Source organism: Lutra lutra, chromosome 11, assembly GCF_902655055.1.
Source record: "Lutra lutra chromosome 11, mLutLut1.2, whole genome shotgun sequence".
Taxonomy (NCBI): domain Eukaryota; kingdom Metazoa; phylum Chordata; class Mammalia; order Carnivora; family Mustelidae; genus Lutra; species Lutra lutra.
The window spans coordinates 94,632,031-94,653,558 of record NC_062288.1 but is presented as its reverse complement, the minus strand read 5'-3'; the positions used below and the strand labels follow the sequence as shown (position 1 = coordinate 94,653,558).

General features: G+C 46.7%; 1 protein-coding gene across 1 annotated transcript in view; it reads left to right on the top strand.

Moving 5' to 3' along the window:
• Positions 1 to 3,731: 3,731 nt before the first annotated feature.
• PARP12 (poly(ADP-ribose) polymerase family member 12) overlaps positions 3,732 to 21,528 on the top strand; it is a 42,526-nt gene continuing 24,729 nt past the window's right edge. The window contains exons 1-5 of the mRNA XM_047694732.1: positions 3,732 to 4,486; positions 8,066 to 8,201; positions 10,905 to 11,205; positions 13,449 to 13,550; positions 19,684 to 19,807. Coding sequence (XP_047550688.1) covers positions 4,158 to 4,486; positions 8,066 to 8,201; positions 10,905 to 11,205; positions 13,449 to 13,550; positions 19,684 to 19,807 — 992 coding nt within the window. The 5' untranslated portion in view covers positions 3,732 to 4,157. The remainder of the gene's footprint in view (positions 4,487 to 8,065; positions 8,202 to 10,904; positions 11,206 to 13,448; positions 13,551 to 19,683; positions 19,808 to 21,528) is intronic.

The window sequence follows — 21,528 nt, the reverse complement described above, 5'->3', positions numbered from 1 at the left end:
ATAAAAATGATGTTTCAAGTTTCTTTACAGTAAGAAAAAGAAGACAGAATAGATTTTTCTTAAATGAGATAAACAGATTATATAGCTCACATAGAACCTAAAACTTAAATTTTATTGTAATTGCTTTGTAAACATCAGTTTATACAGGTGTACCTTGCTCTGAATATACAGCAGTGGTTTTAAGTAATGGTTAATATGTAAAACTACAGAACTAATTGGGTGGTACCAAATTATGAAAGGATTTTTTTCTGTCAAAAGGAGAGGAAAACGAGCCTGCCCAAAGTTACTTGATTCCACAGAGCGGTATTTTCAGAGCTTTGAACCAGGACGTTTCATGGGTGCTGTGGCTCCGCTTTATTCTGGGTGGTGTGATGGTCAGAAAGAGAGTTGCTCCGGGTCTCAGCCGGGCTCATCTTGGAAGACCAATTTCGACGCCACTGGCTTTGCTACGGACTAACATGTAAGTACACTGAACCCAGTAGAGACTTTGCGCTCTAAAGATTCCTTGGCAGAGAGAGGAGCCTGGTCTCCAACAGGACCAACAGAACACAAGCTCCAGGCTTGGTTCCTAAACTCCAGATCAACTCCACCTGGTGGACACCTTACACTTCCGTATCAGATCCCAAATCCCATGTTCAGTCAAAAGCGGGCTTCTCGGTGAACGGCCTCACCAAACTTCAGTTGCCCAAGCCAGGTTCTTCTAGGATGCTGTCCTCAACCCTCTCCCAGCCCCAACCAATGATTCACATAACATCAACGATCTCCGTACTGGGTAAGTTATAAAGGAAGCTATGCATTAGCTATGATTACCTCGTCTTAGAACAGAATATGGACAAAAAGCTTTTTGGACCCCACATCCCCCTCCTCCCTCTGGGAAGGTCAGTTGTTAACCACCACCTCCTCTGTTTCCTTTTACAGTAAAACTTCTAGCAGATACTATCTCCATTGGCTGCTTCCATGTTCTCACTGCCCATTCATGCTTCAACCCCCGCCAGTCTTTGTTCTTACCATTCTGCCACCCACCATATTGTGAAGCTCAGGACAGACTACCAAGTGACAAGCAGCCACAGAGACCCTGGGGGATGAGGGCTATCTTGGATGTTCTAGCCCCAGCTGAGCTCCCAACTGGATGCAGCCCCAGGAATGACTAGTTATGCTGTGTAAGGCAGAACTACCCAACCGAGCTCAGTCAACTCACAGAACCATGAAAAATGAACCCTCGTTTTCAGCCACCAAGTTTTGGGGTGGTTTGTTGCACAGCAATAAGTAACACATTTCTCTACCCTCTTTCACTCAGTCTTGATGGCACTCAATGTAGTTGATCATTCTTTCGTGAAATATTTGAATATTTGACTTTCATGATTCCCTAATTCTAGTTCTCCTCCTATCTCAGTGGCCACTCCCTCTCAGCCTTCTCAGCTTTATCAGTCTTCTTCATCAGAGGGGCAGATCCTTGCAATTCTCTTCTCGGTTTATACTCTTCGTGGGTGATCTTATCAGTCCTGTGGGTTTAACCATCCCTGTGTTCACAGCCCTACTTCTGACCTCTTCTACGAGTGCCAGACTCACAGGTTCAAGCGCAGGCTGGGCATTTCCTCTTGGATGTCTAATTCTTGTAATTCCTGTAATTCTTTTTCTGTCTTAAAACCCTTCATGACCTGGGTTTTAAAAGGGATTTGTTTTAATCAGGTGTGGTAAGACGTGTACGCATGGAAATGTCCATTATGAAGGAAGATGTTTTCCCTAGTAACAGCAGGCCAGCACACTTTGCAGGGCCACACAGGGAAGCACTAACACAGGCCAGGAGGCAGAGAGAGTGGGGAAAATGTGGGCAAGAACATTTATTGTGACTGCTGGGAGAAGCACTTAGTGAGGTGTGCATGCAAACTTCTAGATTCCTAGAAATATGCTGGAGCTTTTCAAAGCCCCAGCAGACTTCCAGCTCTTCCTTTAAGCTTTTGGTTAGTCTATTGTTTGCCTCAACTGTTACCCATTGTGTCAGCCCCCCATTCTGTGATGTTAAAACACTGAACCACCCCTGGGGAGAAGCCATTGGGACTGGGCTAGTTCCCGTGAGGACAAACAAATACAAGCCTTTTCAGGAGGGCCTTCCAGGGAACCAGTAGACAAGTCACAAGATGCATTTTTGAAAAAGCTACGGCCCTGTTCTGCCCTCTCTGGTACTGGTACCAGGAGCATGGGTGGTTAGTTTTCAAGGTAGCCAGGGAGATGGAGGAGATAGGACCAGGGTAAGTTAAAATGCTACAAAGCTTGATGTTTTCACTTAGATTCAGCTGTTTTTCTTGACTCAATGGTAAATGAATTGCTGCAAGACTTTAATTTCCAGATATCTGAAAACACAGATTCCAACCATTTTTGCCAGTTTTTCACTGCTGCCACACTGCCACTGATGTGCAAACTTTCTGAGGTCCTTACTCCATTTTCCACTGATGTCAACCTTCCTTTCTTAAATACTAAACTGCAAAACAATATCAAAACCACAATTAAAAATTTAAATTAAAAATTAAATTTTTGAGAAAAAACTTTTATACAATTTTATGGGGCACCTGGGTTGCTCAGTCAGCTAAGTAGCTGCCTTCACCTCAGGTCATGATTCTGGGATCCTGGAATTGAAACCCCTGTTGTTGTTTTGTTGTTGTCAGCCTCCCTGCTCAGCAGGGGAGCCTGCTTCTCCCTCTCCCCCTACCCCTCCCCCCATCCTTCTCTCCATCAATGTCTGAAATAAATAAAATCTTAAGAAAAAATTTTTACACAATTTTTAAAAATCCACAATCAAAAACCAAGAGAAAATTGCCCCTCATCCCATTTCCTAATTCATTTGTAGGTTACTATACTTAACAGATTTTTACGTTTTTATAGTAACATATAGAATTTTAACATCATAACCTAAATTTTCTTTCTGCCCCTCATCCTTTTTCCACTTCCTAGTACCTCTTACTGCATACTCCTCACAGCCAGTGTTAGTGCAAATTTTGGCACAGTGTGTGTCCCTCCTCAGCCTTCTCCTTGCTCATTCAAAAATAGCCACTTTCCCACACAAATAGATGCTCTTTTTGCTACTGATTTAGACGTTTCTATACCGTTTTCTTTTTTCCCTTAACACGTCAGGGACGTCCTTCTAGGTCATGCTTGTTAAAGCTGTGTGACAGTCCGGGAAAGGACCAACCACGTTGCTCCCAGCACCAGGCCTCCCCCCCACATAAACATTTTCGTCCGTAACTCATCCATGTTGCTTTTACTTCTAGAAGATTCCCAGAAGACAAACCGCTGGGTCAAAGGTCATGCACATTTACAAATTTTCATAGCGATTCCCGGACTCCTTTCCCAAAGGGCTCTCTAAACAGTTCACATTTCTGTCAACAACCCGAGTGTGTGCCTAGGCTCCGAATGCTCCTTAAACACTTGGTCACTCCATTCTCTGAGGAGAAACGGATATGCTTTCTAGGAGAGACAGGCCCTTTTAAGCTTTAAAGCCCTGAAGAGAAAAAGTAGCCTGAAGTCCCGCGGGCAATTCGGAGTGACTGCCGTCACGTGCGCGAGTGTGTGGGGGGAGGTGACCCGGCCCGTGGCCCCCGCACCCCCCTCCTCGCGTCGACGGGAGCCGTCGGGGCGGCCCGGCTCGGTCCCAGATGTGGGGGAAGCCCCGGCCGGCTCCGCCAGCGCGCGGGCGGGAGAGGTCCCGGGGTCTGGCGGACGCGCGATTTCCGAACGCCCGGGGCTTCGGCGGGAGCTGCGCACGGCCCGGGCGTCTCCGCCCCCGGCCGCTAGGTGAAGACGCTTCGAGAGCCGCGAGGCGCTGCCCCGAAGGACGTGCCTGCTCGTGTCTGTCAAGCCCCGGAGACCCACTCTTCGGGTCCCCGGCTGCCGACGGAGCGGAGGAGCCGGCCACGGGGCCCGGCGGCCGCGCACAGCTGGGGACCCTGAGGCCGGAAGGCGCCGCCGAGCCCCCTCAGCTGCGGGCCGGGGGGCGTGGTGAGGCGGCGCGGGTTTCATTTTCCCGGGCCCCGGGGAGCTTTCGCTTTCGCTTCCAGCTGGCGTCTGCACCCCGCGGGAGCCGCCCGCCCAGCCCGCGTCGGCCGCCGCCGCCGCCGGGGTCCCGCCAGGCGCTCTCCGACGGGCAGCACGCCCCCGCCGCCATGACCCAGGCCGCCGCCCTCGGCGAGGTGACCCAGGTGCTGTGCGCGGCCGGGGGCGCCTTGGAGCTGGAGGAGCTGCGGCGCCGCTTGCGGGAGGGCGTCGGCGCCGACGCGCTGGAGCGCCTGCTGCGGGAGCGCGGCCGCTTCGCGGTGGCGACGCGGGCGGGCGCGGGCGGCGTGCTGGCCACCAAGCGCGTCGTGCTGGCCGTCTCGGCGCTGCGCCTGTGCCGCGCGCACCCGAGCCCCAAGCCGGGCTGCGTGGGGCTGTGCGCGCAGCTGCACCTCTGCAAGTTCTTGGTCTACGGGGCCTGCAAGTTCACGAGGGCCGGGTAAGCGCCGCTCCGGGAGCCCGACGGCGGGCCCGGGACCAGGGGGCCCCGCCCTCCCAGCCCGCTTGGGGCCCCGTTAAAGTGTGGGGACGCCGTAGGTGGCCGTTCCCCGGCCTCCCCGCCTTAATTCTCGTCAGCGAACGTTTGTGGAGCACCTCCTGAATACCGGGCGCCCTGTGAGGGACTCAGAGAGTGACTTGGAGCGCGGTGCCCGGTGGCACACCCCGGGGGGCGACGGGGCTGGGGGCTCTCCCGAAGGAAAGCGGCCGCGTCTGGCTTTGGAGCTCCACGAGGCCCCGCTCTCCAGAGCGAGCTTTGAGGGCCACGCAGCCCGGGGCTCTCCGCCCAGCGGCCGAAGGAGTCGAAAACCCGTCTCAGCTCTTGTTCACTTGCTTACAGGGTGGCGGTGGCTTCTGTCGCATTTGGAAGAAAATGCGCGCTCCTGTCCGGAAGCTAGTCCGCTTGTGTAGAAGAATTGGCTCCTTTTTTCTTGCCTTTTTTTACCCCCTCTCCTCCCTCCCTTCCTTCTTCTCTCTTTTCCTTCCATTCTTCCTTCCCTCTCTTCCCTCCCCCCCCCCCCCGACTTAACACGGTAGATGTTATTTCTTGCTCGCATCAGGTCCACTGGTCAGCATGAGGTAGGGGCGTGATCCATGCAGTCATTCAGGGACCCCGGCTGGCGGACTAGACTCCGCCTCCGGGGGTCTCATTCTGGCCACTCTGGGTATCTGGTTGCAGGAGCAGGTGGACAAGACAGACAGCGGAGGGGTGGTGGGTCTGGACGTGATAGTTACCTTCCCACATCCCCTGGACCACAACATGTCTCCTGACCGTCCACCCCCATGCCTAGATGCAGGGGGTGTGGGAGTGGAATATGCGCCCTCCCCTCCAAGCAGCTGCTGAGAAATAGCTAGATTAGAATATTCCAGGGCCTAGCTAAGGCCTTAAGCGGGAGGGATGTGTATGTGAGAGATTTGAGAGAGGGGAAGTTGGTGTGACTGTGGTGACAGGATGGGAGAGAGGTGGTGGCTGTTTTCTTACTGTTGATTGAGAGATGACTCTTTTTTTTTTTTTTAAATTATTATTGTTCTTATCGACTGAAGGCTGATTCTTCTTTTTCTTTCTTATTGGCTGAGAGAACAGGAGAAGTGTGCCCAGGGACAGCCAAGTCTGAAGCCTGGGAGCCCGGCCAGGGTCCCAAGTGCAGGTTTGGGAGTTAATTGGTTGATGTATGCCGACGCTGCAGCCCTAGGAGCAAGTCAGAGCTGAGGTGGAGGCTGAGGGTGGGACCTCAGGGAGACTGGGCCCTCAAGAACTGGCAGAGAAGTGTCACCTCAGGGGAGAATGAGGAGCAGCAGCTGGAGAAGAAGGTGGACATGATAAATGGTGGCTAGATGGATTGAATGATTTCTAACTGGTGGATCTTGTTAATGTCTGTATTTGGTAAAATAAAGACAGCAGCCCTGTTCTCCAGCTAGTTCCCAAAATTTGGGGTCGGACTGTATTTGTCCTGGAAATCTGGAAGTCTGATATCTACTGGCGTAGATGATTCTGAGTTTTCTTTCTCAGTCTTCTTGGTTCCATTTTCCTTGCGGTTCACACAGAACGGTTTCTTAGACTTTCCTTCCCTGACCGCTTTAGGGTCACATAAGGGAGAGTGGGGGTGGTTGGCTGCCCTTTTGATGCTTTCCCTATTACTGTGCTTTGTCTTCCTGAACCACAGGATCAGCTTTTTCAGAAACAGATCATGGCTTTTGTTTTTTATCATTGATGACAGCTGGGGAGAGTCCCAGGTCCCTGACTTCCATCCTGTGCTTAGGGGCAGTGAGCATGTTGCTTAAGAGCACAGCCCCAAGACAAGACTACCTTGTTTCAGCCCTCGTTCTGCTCCTTACTAGTTCCATGATCTTGGGCAAGTGACTTTATACCCGAGCCTCAGTTCCCTCATCTGCAAAGTTAAGATAATATCACCCATCTCATGGGCTTGTTGGGGACTGAATGACTTATAAAACCTTCAGGTAGTCCCTGGCTTGTGATAGATGCTCAGCAAGTTTTAGCAGCTGTCGTCATCATCATCATCTTCATCATCTTGGTGGCATCAAGTTTGCCTAGAATGTTCTAATTTTCTCCCCTTGGTTGGTTCTGCAACCCAGATATTTGGCCCAGGCTTGACACCTTCCAGGCAGTGTCCCTTGATTGCTTCTCTACTTCTCTCAGGCTCAGGAGGTGCCCCTCCTGTCTGCACTGATATCTTCTGAGCACGGCTGACCTTGCATGTGCCCTGCCATTTTAGAATCCTTTCTGTTTTCTGTCACTTTCACTAGAGTAGGAAAGGGGAAGAGTCCACACGACTCCACGGTTGTTGGTGTGCGCAGTGGAAGAGAGAAGTTGTCTTTTACTGAGATGGGGGAGTCTATCAGGAGTTTGGCTTTCTTTTGAAAAACATATTAACTTATTAATGCCAATTAACTTATTAATTAACTTATTAATTAATTAATTAATTAATGTGTTTATTAACATGGCATTAGAGGTTGGGCAGTGCTTGAGTAAAGCTAATGATATTTGCTTGACTATTCTAGGTCCTGGTGACCTGGATGATCATTTGAAGACTTTGGATCATCGGGGTGTGGTGCCAGTGCCTGGCTTGCAATGAATGTTCAACAAGGGCTGTGAATGTTAAGAATGGAGGAGGGGAGCAGAGAAAAGGGCTGGGCCTCAAGGCATGAGTGGGTGTACACATACCTTTAACCATAGGTGTCCACACTCATTTATTCAGCCATTGTTTAAGTGTCTGCTAAGCATGCTGTGACTCTTCTTTGGGGAATGGCCCTGTCTTTCTTACCAGACACTGGTAGGAGGTGCTATCCTGGTCCCTAGAACTCACAAGGTGCTACCTCTTCCTTTGTAAACAAGCACTGTGGTTTTTCATTGTATAAACATGCTGGTTTTTCTCTGGTGCTGTTAAACAATATCAAGAACTATTCCTGAAAAATTATCTTAAAGACTGATTTTATGAGTGGTATGAGTTTGGGCAGCCATAGCAAGGTACCACAGACTGGGGGCTTAAACAGAAACTTCTTCCAATTCTCAAGGCTGGAGATCTAAGATCAAGGCAGGATTGATTTCTTTCTGAGGCCTCACTCCTTCGCTTGCAGATGGTGTCTTCTTCTGTCCTCACATGTGTGCGTCTGTGTCTTCATTTTGTCTTCTTAGAAAGACTCGGTCAGATTGGATTAGGGCCTCCTCACCAGCAACCTCTTTTTATCTTAATTACCTCTTTATTTTTTAAATTGTTAAAGTGATTTTATTTGAGAGAGTACAAGCAGAGGGGAAGGGCAGAGGAAAAGGGAGAAGCAGACTCCCCACCGAACAGGGAACCTGACTTGGGGCTCGACCCCAGGACACTGAGATCATGACCTGAACTGAAGGCAGACACTTAAGCAAATGAGCCATCGGGTGCCTCATTGATTACCTCTTTATAAACTATCTCCAGATACGTTCACTGGGGGGTTAGAACTTCAACATAAGAATTTTGGGGAGGCTCAGTTGAACTGTGACACCAGCTCTGCTTCTTTGCAGGAAGAACTGTAGAAACAGTCACAGCTTGACGACAGATCACAACCTGAGTGTGCTGAGAACTCACGGTGTTGACCACCTCAGCTACAGTGAGCTCTGCCAGCTTTTGTTTCAGAATGACCCCTGGCTTTTGCCAGAGGTGAGTTCCCAGGAGGGGATGTCTATGTGTGTAAGTGATGGGGGAGAAGCCAGAAGGTTGGAAGATAGGAAATACTACAGCAGAAGAGACCCCATAGCGACCACAGGGATCTGTTTGGAGGAGACCTGGATTACATTCCTGGCTCTGCTGATTTTTATACCTCTGACCTTGGGCCAACCTTGCCCTGTCTAGAAGACTCCTTTCCTTCTATTGCATTTGTGCTGGCACCACCTTTGCACGGTTTCTTTGAGGTTGGGAAAGTCTGTTTGGCCGGTGGCTGCCGCATTGATGTTCCTTACATGGGGATGAGGGGATGAGAGACTCCAACAAGCTCCTCCCCATCTAGCAGGACTTGGAACCATGTGTTATTGCCAGATCCAGGAGGTCTGTGAGGAAATGATACTGTCTCTACTAAGTCAGTCACACACAGGGAGTTTTGAACTTTAGTTGATGTAAAGTCTCGTAATGCACTTCAGATGTCATGCAAACCTTGCTGCAATGACTATGTACTAGTTTGGGTCCTCTGAGAAGCAGACACCAAGATGGGATTCGAAGTGCAAAAGATTTAGTGGAGACAGAACAGAAGAGGGTGGGGAGCCTTTGGGCAGTGATGTGGCAGGATTGGGGAAAGGAAAAGGCCGGGGTAGGAAGAGACCCTCACTGTAGCACAGTTCCAAGAGAGCTTCTGTCTAGCCAAAGGGAAGTTCGGAACTACAGTAGCTCGTTGTTGCCTGGGAGCAGCCCGTGGGAGCACGGGCTCTGTGTGAATAAGGTGGTGGCTCCCGAGGGCTGCAGCTGAGCTGAGGTGATTGCGCGGTGCAGCATGTTCGAGTGGTGTTGTGTGGCCGGCACAGGTTTGTGGGGTAAGGCTATGCAGATTAGGTTGACCTGTTTTAATGAAAATGCTGCCATATTATTTAATTAAAACCACCCATTTGAGAAAGGTGCTACATGGCTTGGTGATGATTAGCACATAATAGGTATTAACTGTTTTCTTTTGCCTTTTGAAAATTAGTATTGATTTAATTCAGCTAACCTTTATTGACTTTCCACTATGAGTTAGGCACTGGTGCTAAAGAGAGAAAAAACCCTGTTCTGCCCTTCCAGGAGGCCCATTTCCTGGGTGAGACAGATAAGTCAGCATGGATTGCAAGGCGCTGTTCTAGATGCTGCAGTGGAAGTCAGCACTCTGGTCTCTGGGGTCCAGTTTAGGCACCTGGGGAGGCATCCTGGGGTAGATGGTGTGTGCTCTGAATGCTGAAGGTTGCATGAAGGATGAAGGTCTGGGAAGAAGGGGGCACAGAAAGGATGGAACTGGCATGGTTGGGGGCCGTATGTAGGTGAGCACAACGTGGATTTAGGGTGGGAGAGGGGAGAAGGAGAGATGGGTGAGTAGAGACTCATCCATGCAGCCTTCAGTATCATGGGAAGGAGTTGCGGTGAGGGGGCCTATGTTCGGAGAGTGGGCATTAATGTTTTGGAGAGATCGTTTTGTCAATAGTATGAAAAATGAATCAGAAGGTGACCAGTCGGAGTGTGGAGCCTCCTGTGTACTTGGGTATGCAGGTTGCTTCAGAACGCAGTGCCAGCAACTGGGAGCTGTGACCATAAATTTGGACCCAGTGCAGCTTTCCTGCCAGGCCTTCTGCTCACAGTCTGGTTCCCTTATCAGATGAGCAGTCGGGGACTGCCGCCATGAATCGAGCACCTGCTATGTTCAAAGACATTTGTATTAGCCACTTTGTGTGTTTCCCATTTAATCCTCGTGCTAGCCCAGTGTTATAGGTGGCAGTATTCCCATTTTAGGGATTAAAAAGCTGAAACTCAGAGCTGGTGAGTGGCCTGCCTAAGGTCAGGCATCTTGTAAGTGGCAAAATCAAGGTTAGGGCATAGCTCTTTCTGGTCTTTTCCCTTGGGGCTTCCATCCCCAGAGTGGAGTCCCTACTGATCTAAGTCTAGGTTCTACAGCCCTCTGCTGCATTTCTCTCTCTTGTTCAGTGTAATGCCTGTGAATTGCCTGGGTAGACCGTTGGTAGTCTTTGGCCTGGTTCTCATCTTCAGGAATTTGGAATGTAGAGAAGGTGCAATTGATTCAGGTTCAAGTCCCAGCTTTACCAACAACCCAATTCAATATACATTGTACATACCAAATGTAGATAGCTGTGTGACCTAGGGCAAGCCAGTGAACTTCTCTGAGTTTCCGTTAGCTCTTGAGAAAGGAAAGGGCTGTATTTGGCTGTCTCCAAGATGCTTTAAACACTCAGAAGCCTCTTTGACCCTGAATTTCAGAAAAAGAAGATGGTGTGATGAGGCCTGGCTTAGGGAGTGTTGGTGAGTCAATGGGGGAAGGTTGTAAATGGAATATAAGTTGTTAGCTCGCTGCTATATGAGTTACACTTAAATGTCTCCTGAGAAGGAAGCAGCTCTGATCAGTTGGAAGTTCTTTGGATTTTCCCAGTGGAAGAGCTTATTCTGCACAATCTGCTGTCCACCCAGTTCTCATTTTATTCAAGGGCATCCATTAGCAGTCATCCGTCTAGAGTGGGGAATGTTCTCATAGCTCTGCGGCTTGTGAGGATGATGGAATCACAGCTTTGGCTAGGTCTCTAGAGGAACCTCTTGTGACCATGCACTGGTCAGGAGTGGGGGTAGTGTCCTGTGCAGCCTTCCTAAGCTGGTGCTTTTTTCCTTTTCTGTCAACAGATCTGCCTTCATTATAACAAAGGAGATGGACCCTACGGCTCTTGTTCCTTTCAAAAGCAGTGTATCAAACTCCATATCTGCCAGTATTTTTTACAGGGTGAATGCAAGTTTGGCACTAGCTGTAAGAGATCACATGATATCTCTAATGCTGAGAATCTGGAAAAACTGGAGAGGTTGGGCATGAGCTCAGATCTGGTGAGCAGGCTGCCTTCCATTTACAGAAATGCTCACGACATCAAGAATCGGAGCTCCACCACCAACAGAGGGCATCCTCCTACCCTGGGCCCGCAGGGGACTTCTGGTAAGGCTTTGGACTGGGGCCCTTGGATTCCACATTAATGGAATGTGTGACCTCAGGCAAGTTTCTGCTGCTTTTAGTAAAGTGCCGTTGGTGATTCCTTCCCAGCTAGTGGGTGTTTTGAAGATGACTTGAAATCATAGCCTCAAACAAGCAAGATATTCTAGATAAATGCCAATTCATGTCGAAGGTGAATGAATTCCTAACAGGTCTAATCTGCAGTGAACAAAGCCCATTTTATTTTATCTTTTTTTTTTTTCTTTTTAAGATTTTATTTATTTGACAGAGATCACAAGTAGGCAGAGAGGCAGGCAGAGAGAGAGGAAGGGAAGCAGGCTCCCAGAGAGCCTGCTGTGGGGCTCGATCCCATGACGCTGGGATCATGACCTGAGCCAAAGGCAGAGGAACAAAGCCCATTTTAATTTCAGCTTTCTTTTTGACATGAATAAAGGGAATTATTTAGTCCCCATAAATTTGCTTTGTTCATTGCTCCTTTCCAGTACCTAGACAGTGCCTGGCCCACAGTGGGCCCTTAGGCATTTGTTGAATGACCAAGTGTGCTAGAATACTTTTTTTTTTTCTTAAAGAACATCAAGAAAAATAAAGAACATTTTTTTTTTCTTAAAGAACATCAGGTTTAGGGGCGCCTGGGTGGCTCAGTGGGTTAAGCCGCTGCCTTCGGCTCAGGTCATGATCCCAGGGTCCTGGGATCGAGCCCCGCATCGGGCTCTCTGCTCAGCAGGGAGCCTGCTTCCTCCTCTCTCTCTGCCTGCCTCTCTGCCTGCTTGTGATCTCTCTGTCAAATAAATAAATAAAAAATCTTAAAAAAAAAAAAAAAAGAACATCAGGTTTAGTGACAGGCAAATGGGGAAATTTTGAGCAGAGATGGCTTATTGAATAAGCATTTCTTCACTTATTATGTGGGAAATAAATAATGTAGTCCATTAGAGAGGTTATGACACATTGGGGTCCTTTGGATTTCACAGTATCAGCTGTTGGCTGGCCGTTTTGGTTATCCATTCTCTCAGATAACACATTTGTGTGCTTACCAGGTGCTAGGCACTGGCCTGGGCCCTGGTTATCCTTTGGACACTAGGACACAGTACTTCCCTTACCCCCCACCAGAATGCATAATCAAACCATGTGTTGTCTGTGGGATTTTACTAGACCTTTAGTAGGGGTTATCTAGGATTTTTTTTTTTAAAGATTTTATTTATTTGACAGAGATCACAAGTAGACAGAGAGGGTGGGGCGTGGGAGAAGCAGGCTCCCTGCAGAGCAGAGATTCCCCATATAGGACTTGATCCTAGGACCCTGGGACCATGACCCGAGTTGAAGGCAGTGGCTCAACCCACTGAGCTACCCAGGTACCCTGTTATCTTAAGATTTTTAATAGACCACTGCTAAAATATCAGGTGAGTGCTAGGACTACCAGCAAACAAACTTAACACTATGATCTTACCTGATTTTTTATATTTAAAAATTGTCCTTGCTATATGTGTTTATTTTTCTTTACATTTTCTTCAGTTATTTTGGGTTAATTTCTTTCAGTAGTGGGAAGTTAGATGTAGATAGGTTTTGTTTTAAATAGATCTTTACGAGCATCCGTTCAATTTTGGCCTTAGAAAGGGAGGGAAGGCTGTCTGCCCTTGGAGAGCAAAGGTGGTGTCCTTAAACACTGCAGAGGTGTAGGTTTTTAGGCCCACCCTGTGGGTGTCTTGAGGGGCCTATATAAAGGAAAGGGAAAATGAATAACAAAATAACAGGTGATACTGAATACTGAAGGTTTGCGAATGAATTTTATGTACTTATATGGCGGTGGGGGACCAGTGGTAAAGTCTCATTAGAGCACTACTAGTAAAGGTAAACTTTGAAATCCCCTCCGAGCCTGTTTTATATTAAAATTCCTACAACTGACGTGAAGTTACTTCAGGAGGTTTCAAGATTAGGAGCACAGCCAGAGATGAGAAAAAAGGGCCCCTCCGTGGTGTCCTGGATTTGGCAAGCAGCCGTGTGGCCTCAGGCTCCCTGGCTCTTCTCTAAAAAGCCAGAGGGTCCATTTACATATCTGAGGGTAAGTTCATCCTGATCATCAGAGGATTTTGTGAGATTGCCTCACCCACTTTTGTCTTCTGCAGAGAAATGAATGAATTTTCTTTTCTCTCCTTTGTATCTTGAATTACTCTGACTCCATCATATCAGAAGCTCTGATGGATGCTGATACGTCTTGTGGTGTTTCTTTGTAGAAAGAAGAGATAGCTCAGGTTCTGTGTCCCCAAACACTGCTAACCAAGAGGAGAGCGATCAGATCTGCTTGTACCATATCCGGAAAAGTTGTAGCTTTCAAGGTAGGTCAGAGGAAGCCCCTTCATCCACTTGCAGGCGGGACAGCTGCTTCTCGTTTCAAGAGTTCTGCTCTAAGGCCACCCTTCAAGGTCTTTTCCCCCATCCAGAGAGGGTTAGGGCCTTCTTAACTGTGAGCTGGGGTGGCATTTCTGGGGGAGCTGAGGATGGTAACAATTGAATTTCTGGAAATAAGACTATAGGTGAGTTTTTGGGAATATAACTGGTCCATGCAGAAAGTGTCAAGTGTTGACCCTTGATCAGCTTAGCATGAGGTCACAGACCAGCGCAGATGCCCAATATAGTGGGAACAAATATGAGTGTTCCTTGTAAAGGGTTGCTGTAGACTTAGAAATGCCTCAGAAACCCAGAAGGCCCTCCCTCAGGATATGTCTCTGTGTGCTGTTGGGGAATAAGAACTTAAGTTGGGGGTTTCTCTCCATGGTCCCTCTTTTATCAAAAGTAGCACTTCTTGTGGGTACATGTGTGTCTGTATTTTCACTAAACCTTTGTTTTCTTCTTATCGTTGGCCTGGGCTTTGACTGAAGAAAGCTTACTTTTCAAATTTGGTGACTCTTAAAAAAAAAAAAAAAACAACACCAAACTTCTTGTTTCATTTTCAGTCTTTAAAAGCCACCCAAGCAGTTCAGGACTACTTTCACTTTGTAAAAGAGTCCAATAATACAGAGTAAATTCTGAAGTTCTCCTTCAGCCTTCCCCAAAGGTAAACACGTGCTGTGTGGTCATGATGCTTGCTTTGCATATTTTTTAACGGATGGGTACATGTGATAGGTATTCCTTAACATGCTTCCTTTACTTAACATTGTGTCTTGGAGATTTTTTCCACCTTAGTATATGTAAGTCCATTTTATTTTTGTTTTTATTTTTCTTTTTAAGACTTTATTTATTTGACACAGAGAGAGAGATCACAAGTAGGCAGAGAGGCAGGCAGAGAGAGAGAGAGGTGGAAGCAGGCTCCCCGCTGATGCGGGGCTCCATCCCAGGACCCTGAGATCATGACCTGAGCTGAAGGCAGAGGCTTAACCCACTGAGCCACCCAGGCGCCCCAGTGCATCTTATTTTTAAAAAGCAACTGTAGTATCCAGTGAGAATGATAGTCCATTGAGCATCTGAGTACGCATGCGTATTTCCATAGCTCAGTTCCTGGAAACAGAATGCTAGCTCAAACATATATGTGTGTCATATATACATGTATGTTTTAAAAATCAACATTATTGAGCTATAATTTACCCACTGTAAAATTTTAAATATTTAGAATTTTTCAGTATACACTGAGTTCTGGTAGTAACAATTTAGATACGGAAGAATTTCTTAATTCTAAAAGTGTCCCTTTGTCCCATTGCAGTTAATCCTCACCGCCTAGTTTCCTGAGTTCATGCAGCCCCTATGTACTTTTTGTCATTGTGGAATTTCCCTTTCTAGAATTTCATATAAATGGAATCATACAGCATGTATTCTTCTGTCCCTGTCTTTGCTCACTTAGCATGTTTTTGTGATTTGTCCATGCTGGGAGATCAGTAGTTTGGTCTTTTTTATTGCTAAGTAGTATTCTGTTGCATGGACTGACTACAATTTGTTTATCCATTCATATGTTTGATGAACATTTGAGGGGTTTCAAGTTTTTGGCTTTTATAAATCTCTTATAAATATGTACAAGTTTTCATGTGGTTATCTGTTTTCACTTCTCTTGAGTGAAGGCCTTGATGTGGAATTACTGGAATATGTAAGTATGTGTTTAACTTTATAAGAAACTGCCACTGTCTTCCAAAGTAGGTATACCTTCCCACAAGCAATGTAGGAAAGTTCGTTGCTCTGTGTTCTTGTTAACAGTTGGTATTGTCAGTCTTTTAAACTTTAACCATTGTAATTAATGAGTAATGATATCTCATTGTGGTTTTAATTTACCTTTCCCTGATGATAATGATGTTTAATGTTTATTTTCATGTACTTACTGGTCATTTGTATATGTTCTGTGAAGTATCTGGTTAAATTTTTTGCTAATTTTTTTATATGACTGCTTGATTGAGGTATTATGTATAATTCACATTCCATACAACTCACCCATTTAATGCTTTTTAGTGTAGTTACAGAGAATTATGCAGGTATCATCAAGTCAATATTAGAACATTTCTTCAGACCCAAAGAGGTGCTCTGCCCATTCTCCCTTCCTCCAGCTCCTGGAAACCACAGGTTTACATCCTGTCTGTATGGATTTGCTTGGATGTTTCATGTAAATGGAATTATACAATATGTGGTGTTTTGTGACTATTTTGTCCATTTTCTAAATTGGATTGTTTGATCTCTCATTATTGAGTTGTGAGGGTTTTGAGTATTGTTTATAGAAGTCATTGTCAGATAGAGGTATTTAAAATATATTCTCCCTATCCTTATCATTCATATTCATTTTCTTTATGGTGCCTTTGAGGAATAAAAGTTGCAATATCAATGACCATATTAGTATCTTTTTCTTTTATAGTTTGTTTCTTGTGTCCTAAAAATCTTTGCCTGTTCCAAGCCCCCCAAAATGGCTCTATGGTTTTTTTTTTTTTCCTAGAAGTTTTGTAGGTTTCACTTTTATGTTTAGGTCTAGCTGTTACTCTTGATCTGTTTACTCTAATAATTATTCCTTAGGTATTGATTTTTGTGTGTGAATTAGCTTCCCATCTGTGTTATTTTTCCTCACATGTTGGGTGACTCTTGGTTGTCTCCTTGAGAATCCTGGGGTCTGCTGGTGATGCCGATTCTGATTCGGGCTTAGAGGGGAAGAGCTGCTTAGTGGTGCAGGCTGCTGGGATGTATCCTTAGAGTGGGGTGGGGGCTTTGATAGCTTCTCTCTCTCTCCAGCACTCTGGCCACACTCGCATGTTTCTTGGGGCAAAGAATAAGGTTGCAGGGCACAAGCAGGGTATGGAGGGAGTGCCTGCTCTAGTGGGTGGGTCCCAGTTACTCTCATTGTGACTGGCCAGGTGTCCTTGCTTTTTTGTTACATGTAACTCTGGGTTTGTTAAGGACCCCCACCCCAGACCCCATTTCCATAGCAGCTCTCTTCTGCATATTTTACCTGTGTTTTTCTCTCTTTAACTCTTGTCAGTTTGATTCTGTGTTCTTCTGTGGTTTTTTTGACGGCACTCCTTATTGTTTTCCAGCATTTTTGGATTTGTTCTTCTCTCCAGCCTGTCATTCATTCATTCATTCATTCATTTATTTGACAGACAGAGGTCGCAAGTAGGCAGAGGCAGGCAGAGAGAGAGGAAGGGAAGCAGGTTCCCTGCCGAGCAGAGAGCCCGATGCAGGGCTCGATCCCAGGACCCAGGGATCATGACCTGAGCTGAAGGCAGAGGCTTAACCCACTGAGCCACCCAGGCGCCCCGTCCAGCCTGTCATTTAAAGTGATGTGGGGGGGGCGCCTGGGTGGCTCAGTGGGTTAAAGCCTCTGCCTTCAGCTCAGGTCATGATCCCAGAGTCCTGGGATCGAGCCCTGCATCGGGCTCTCTGCTCGGCAGGGAGCCTGCTTCCCTTCCTCTCTCTGCCTTGCCTCTCTGCCTACCTGTGATCTCTGTCTGTCAAATAAATAAATAAAATCTTTAAAAAAAAATTAAAAAAAAAAAAAGTGATGTAGGGAGAAAGGGGAATCTGGATGTGGTATTTTGTCTCCCAAATCGATGTGGTTTTTGCAACCCACCTTCCGGAAAGCCTAGACTCGAGACTCTAGACTCAACAAAGCAGGGAATATTAGAAGGAGGGAAAGGAAATTGAGAAAGGGGTCAAGAGGACCAGGGAAGATATGGCAGACAAGGGGCCTCATCACCTGAGACTCTGCCCTCACCTGGCACCATGGCTGTAGTGGCCTGCATGGCACCTTTTTTTCTTGGGCTCCTTCTGGTTTGTGAGTGATATGGGCTCCACGTTGAGCTCACATTAAGAACTGAAGTTCCCAGGACTGCTGTTCGACCACAGCACTTTGCTTTGGCCCCTGTGTCTCACAAGGTGTCGGCCTGAAGGGTAATGGGTGGTGTGCTTTCCCTGAAGGGGGCCTTCTTAAGGGGAGTGTCTTTGTTCAGGCTGTCTAGCACTCACTTGAGCTGGGGTCTGTAGGTGCAGTGACCGAACATTGATCATTAACCCTGATCATTTCCTTAGTGCCCTCAGGGAGGGAACAAGAAATCTTACTTGGTTATGATCTCTGGACCATGGCTGTGACCTTATCTATCCAGATTGGGCCCTTCATTATCGTTCTATCGTACATACTCTGGTAGAGAGTCCCTCTCTCTTTTTAGCTTGGTGTGAGCTGTCCATGCTGTTACTCTGGACAAGTCATAATGTCCTGAGTCCCCAGAGTGGCTGTACCCAGACTTGGTGAACTGGGGAATTTCCTCGTTTGAGTCTCCTTGGCTGGGTGTTCTTGTCTGTTCTGTCTGCCTGGCCTCAGGCCTGGCTTTTGACAATCCCAGGCAGCCTGCTTACCTGCCTCTATGGTCCTCCCCCTGCAAGGTAACTTTTGTAGAGTCTATGGGAAAGAAGTGGCATTGAAATGTGCCTGAAAGGCTGTGTACAATATTATTATTATTATTTGTTTGTTTTAAAGATTTATTTATTTATGTTAGAGAGCAAAGTGCATGTGCAAAAGTCAGGGGTAGGGACAGAGGGAGAGAATCTTTCAAGCATATGCCCCGCTGGGCATGGAGCCCTGGGCTTGATCTCACGACCCTGAGATCATGACCTGAGCTGAAATCAAGAGTCAGATGCTTAACTGACTGAGCCACCCAGGTGCCCCTACATAGACTTTTAGAAAATTTTATTTTTTTTTCCAGTGTCAAATTAGCCATGTTTCATTGTCATTGTTTTGAAAGATAAATTAAAGATGCATGAAGGACAGCCAGTAAGAAATGTTTCTCTCATACCTTTTTTTTCTGGCACCCAGATCCCCTCCAGAAACAATCATTGTTACCAGTTCTTTGGCTGTCCTTCCTAAAGATTTTATTCTTGTACAAGCATATATGTCTGGTCAGTTTCCTTCTCACATAGGTGCTCTATGCTCACTCTTTTGTGTCTTTTTTCACTTAACTAGACATTTAGTTTCTTGGAATATATTCTTATGGTTCAGAATTCTGAAGACATAGGAAACAACAGGAATCTTTCCTCATAGCTTTGTCCCTGGTGACCCACTTCCCCTCAGCAAGGAAAAATATGTGTGTATATATGTATTCAATTGGAGTATTTTTAATTTTTCTTTTCTGTGTTTCACCCAAATAGAGGTATGTGTACCTTGTCATGTATCTTTCTACCCAGTAGCGCATATGTTGGACGTAGGTCCGTATCAGAGTGCAAAGAGCATCCTGCTGCTTTTCTTTCAAGTCTTCCTTTCCTCTGTGAGGATGTACCAGAACCTCATATACAATATTGGAAGGTAGAGAGAGAGAGGGTGTTGGGTGCATTCCTGACGAGGCAGGCAGGATGTGCTAGAGTGACAGAGGTCCCAGAGAGCACAGGGAAGATGTGGGGGAAGTGGCTGGCTGGGAACTGTAGAGCTGGGCCATTCTGTGTATTTGGGCAGGGGCAGGGTGGTGTGTATAAACACCTTCAGAGACGTGGGGGTATGTTGAGGGGGTGAGTATGTTAGCAGCCAGAAGATCAGAGTGGGCTGGAGCCACACTGCTGACTTAGCTGTGGTCAGATGTGTCAGGGTTTGGATGGGTTTCTAGTGGAGATGAACCTGGCTCTGTTTTTGCTATGACCGCTCCTTGTCCACATGCTACATGCATAGCGGTAACGGGTCGTCAGACTGCCCCCTGCAGTCTGATTGGCATTCTCACTATCAGCTTCTTTACTGGCGAGATGAAATTCATACATGATGTAACCTACTAACATATGTGTTTTTAAAAATTGACATAATGTCCTGTTAAAAGGGGAAGCATGAAAGGGAAGTGTGGATAATAAAACACACAGCATTTCAGTATTGAGGTGCTCAGGTATGACTGCTCTAAAAATGACTCCCCTGCAGTTCTCCAAAGTGTTCCCAGGTCAGTGGGCAGCACCACACCCATTGAGAACCACATGACTAGGTCATGCTGTGTATATATTGCCAAGATGTCTTACTTCCTTATATTCTTATTTTAGATAAGTGCAATAAAGTTCACTTCCATTTGCCATATCGATGGCAGTTCTTGGACAGAGGCAAGTGGAAGGATTTGGACAAAATGGAGCTTATTGAAGAGGCATATAGCAATCCCAGGAAAGACAGGTATGAAATATGTCACTTGGGTCCACTGTGTGCCTGGGCTTTTGAGTGCAGGGTGGGGAGTTGAGACTCAGCAGAGTTGAGATTTGATACCGCGTGCGTGTATCACACACATGTGTGTGCACACGCACACCCTCTTCCCCTCCCACCCCAAGTAAACAACCTGGACCGGAGGTGAAGGCTCTGGGCTGGAAATTAGAAGTTAATGTTCATACTGTGTTTTGGTCCTCTGCTTTCCCACCTTTCTCTCCTTTAGGAAGGAGCCGTGGGGAAAGGAGATGTTGGTACCAAGTAAGTTTTGAATCATTTGCTGCTGGGATTGATCGCGTACATATATCCACACTGATTACCACAGAAGAGCAAGAGGCATTCATTAGTGAAATTTTAGCCATTGTGTGTAAAGTCCTGTAGCTGAACTGCTGTTTATTGTTCGGCTTTTAACTTTTTAATTTTTCTAAGTGTGTCCCACTATTTTCACTTAGTCAATTCAGAGTCAATTGGCAAGTCCCAGAGAGGCTTATTTTCAAATACTTTTCATATTGTGGCTTCAACTTGCTAAAATGTGTTGCCAAGAAAAGAATTTAGGGCTACTTTTTAAGTGGGAAAAATAAATATGTGCTCAGAGTGCAGTTACGCACAAATTGCTGCTGGTAAAGTATGTGAAACAGATTGTTCCCCTTTGGAAAATGAATTGGCTCACATGTGCCCCCCTCTCTCTTTTTCTGAGGCAGAATTTACACCTAGGGAAGTGCACAGATAGTAATTGCATAGTTCGCTGAGTCTTGACAAATGCACACGCTCATGTAGCAGAGACTCTAATCCAAACAGAGATGATTTGCATCACCTCAGAAAGTCTTTTCCTGTCCCCTTTGCTCAGTGCCCACCCGTGGGCCACCATTGTTCTGACATCTGTCACCACAGATTAGTCTCGCCTGGTCTTGAACCCCATCTAAATGGAGACTTACCCTCTCTACCACCACGTCTGGCGCCTTTCTCTCAGCGCTCTGTTCTCAGGACTCAGCCACAGTGTGCTGTCTCCCAGTGCACATGCGCGCGGGTTGGGGGGCAGATGAAACTGGGGGGGCGGGTCGGGGTGGGTAGGCTGGGTCCGTCTTCAGCTCTGCCAGGTGATGCTAAACTGTTTTCCGAAGTGATCCTGCCGCTTTCCATCCCCATCCACGGTCTGTGGTGACCGTCTCCCTAATGTCTGGTATTGTTTGCCATCTGAACTTTGCCTAGCCTGGGGATGTAAATTGGTGTCTCGGCCTCCCTCTCTCCAGGTCCTAATGAGAGAAAGTGTCTCTGCCTGTTTTGGGGCCATTCCTTGTAGTTTGCTTGTTTTGTTGAAGGTGAAGGTTGTGTGTTTAGTTTCTTATTTAGTTTAGGAACTCTTTAAATTTCTGGATATGAAATGTGCTTTGAAAATAAACTCTTCCTGTCAACTTATGGTATTTTTTAATATAGAGAAGTTTTTTTTTTTTTTTTTTTAAGATTTTATTTATTTATTTGACAGACAGAAATCACAAGTAGGCAGAGAGGCAGGCAGAGAGAGAGAGGGAGAAGCAGGCTTCCCGCTGAGGAGAGAGCCTGATGCGGGGCTCGATCCCAGGACCCTGGGATCACGACCCGAGCCCAAGGCAGAGGCTTTAACCCACTGAGCCATCCAGGCGCCCCTATAGAGAAGTTTTTAACCATCTTTTCCTTTATGGTTTTGTACTTTTTGA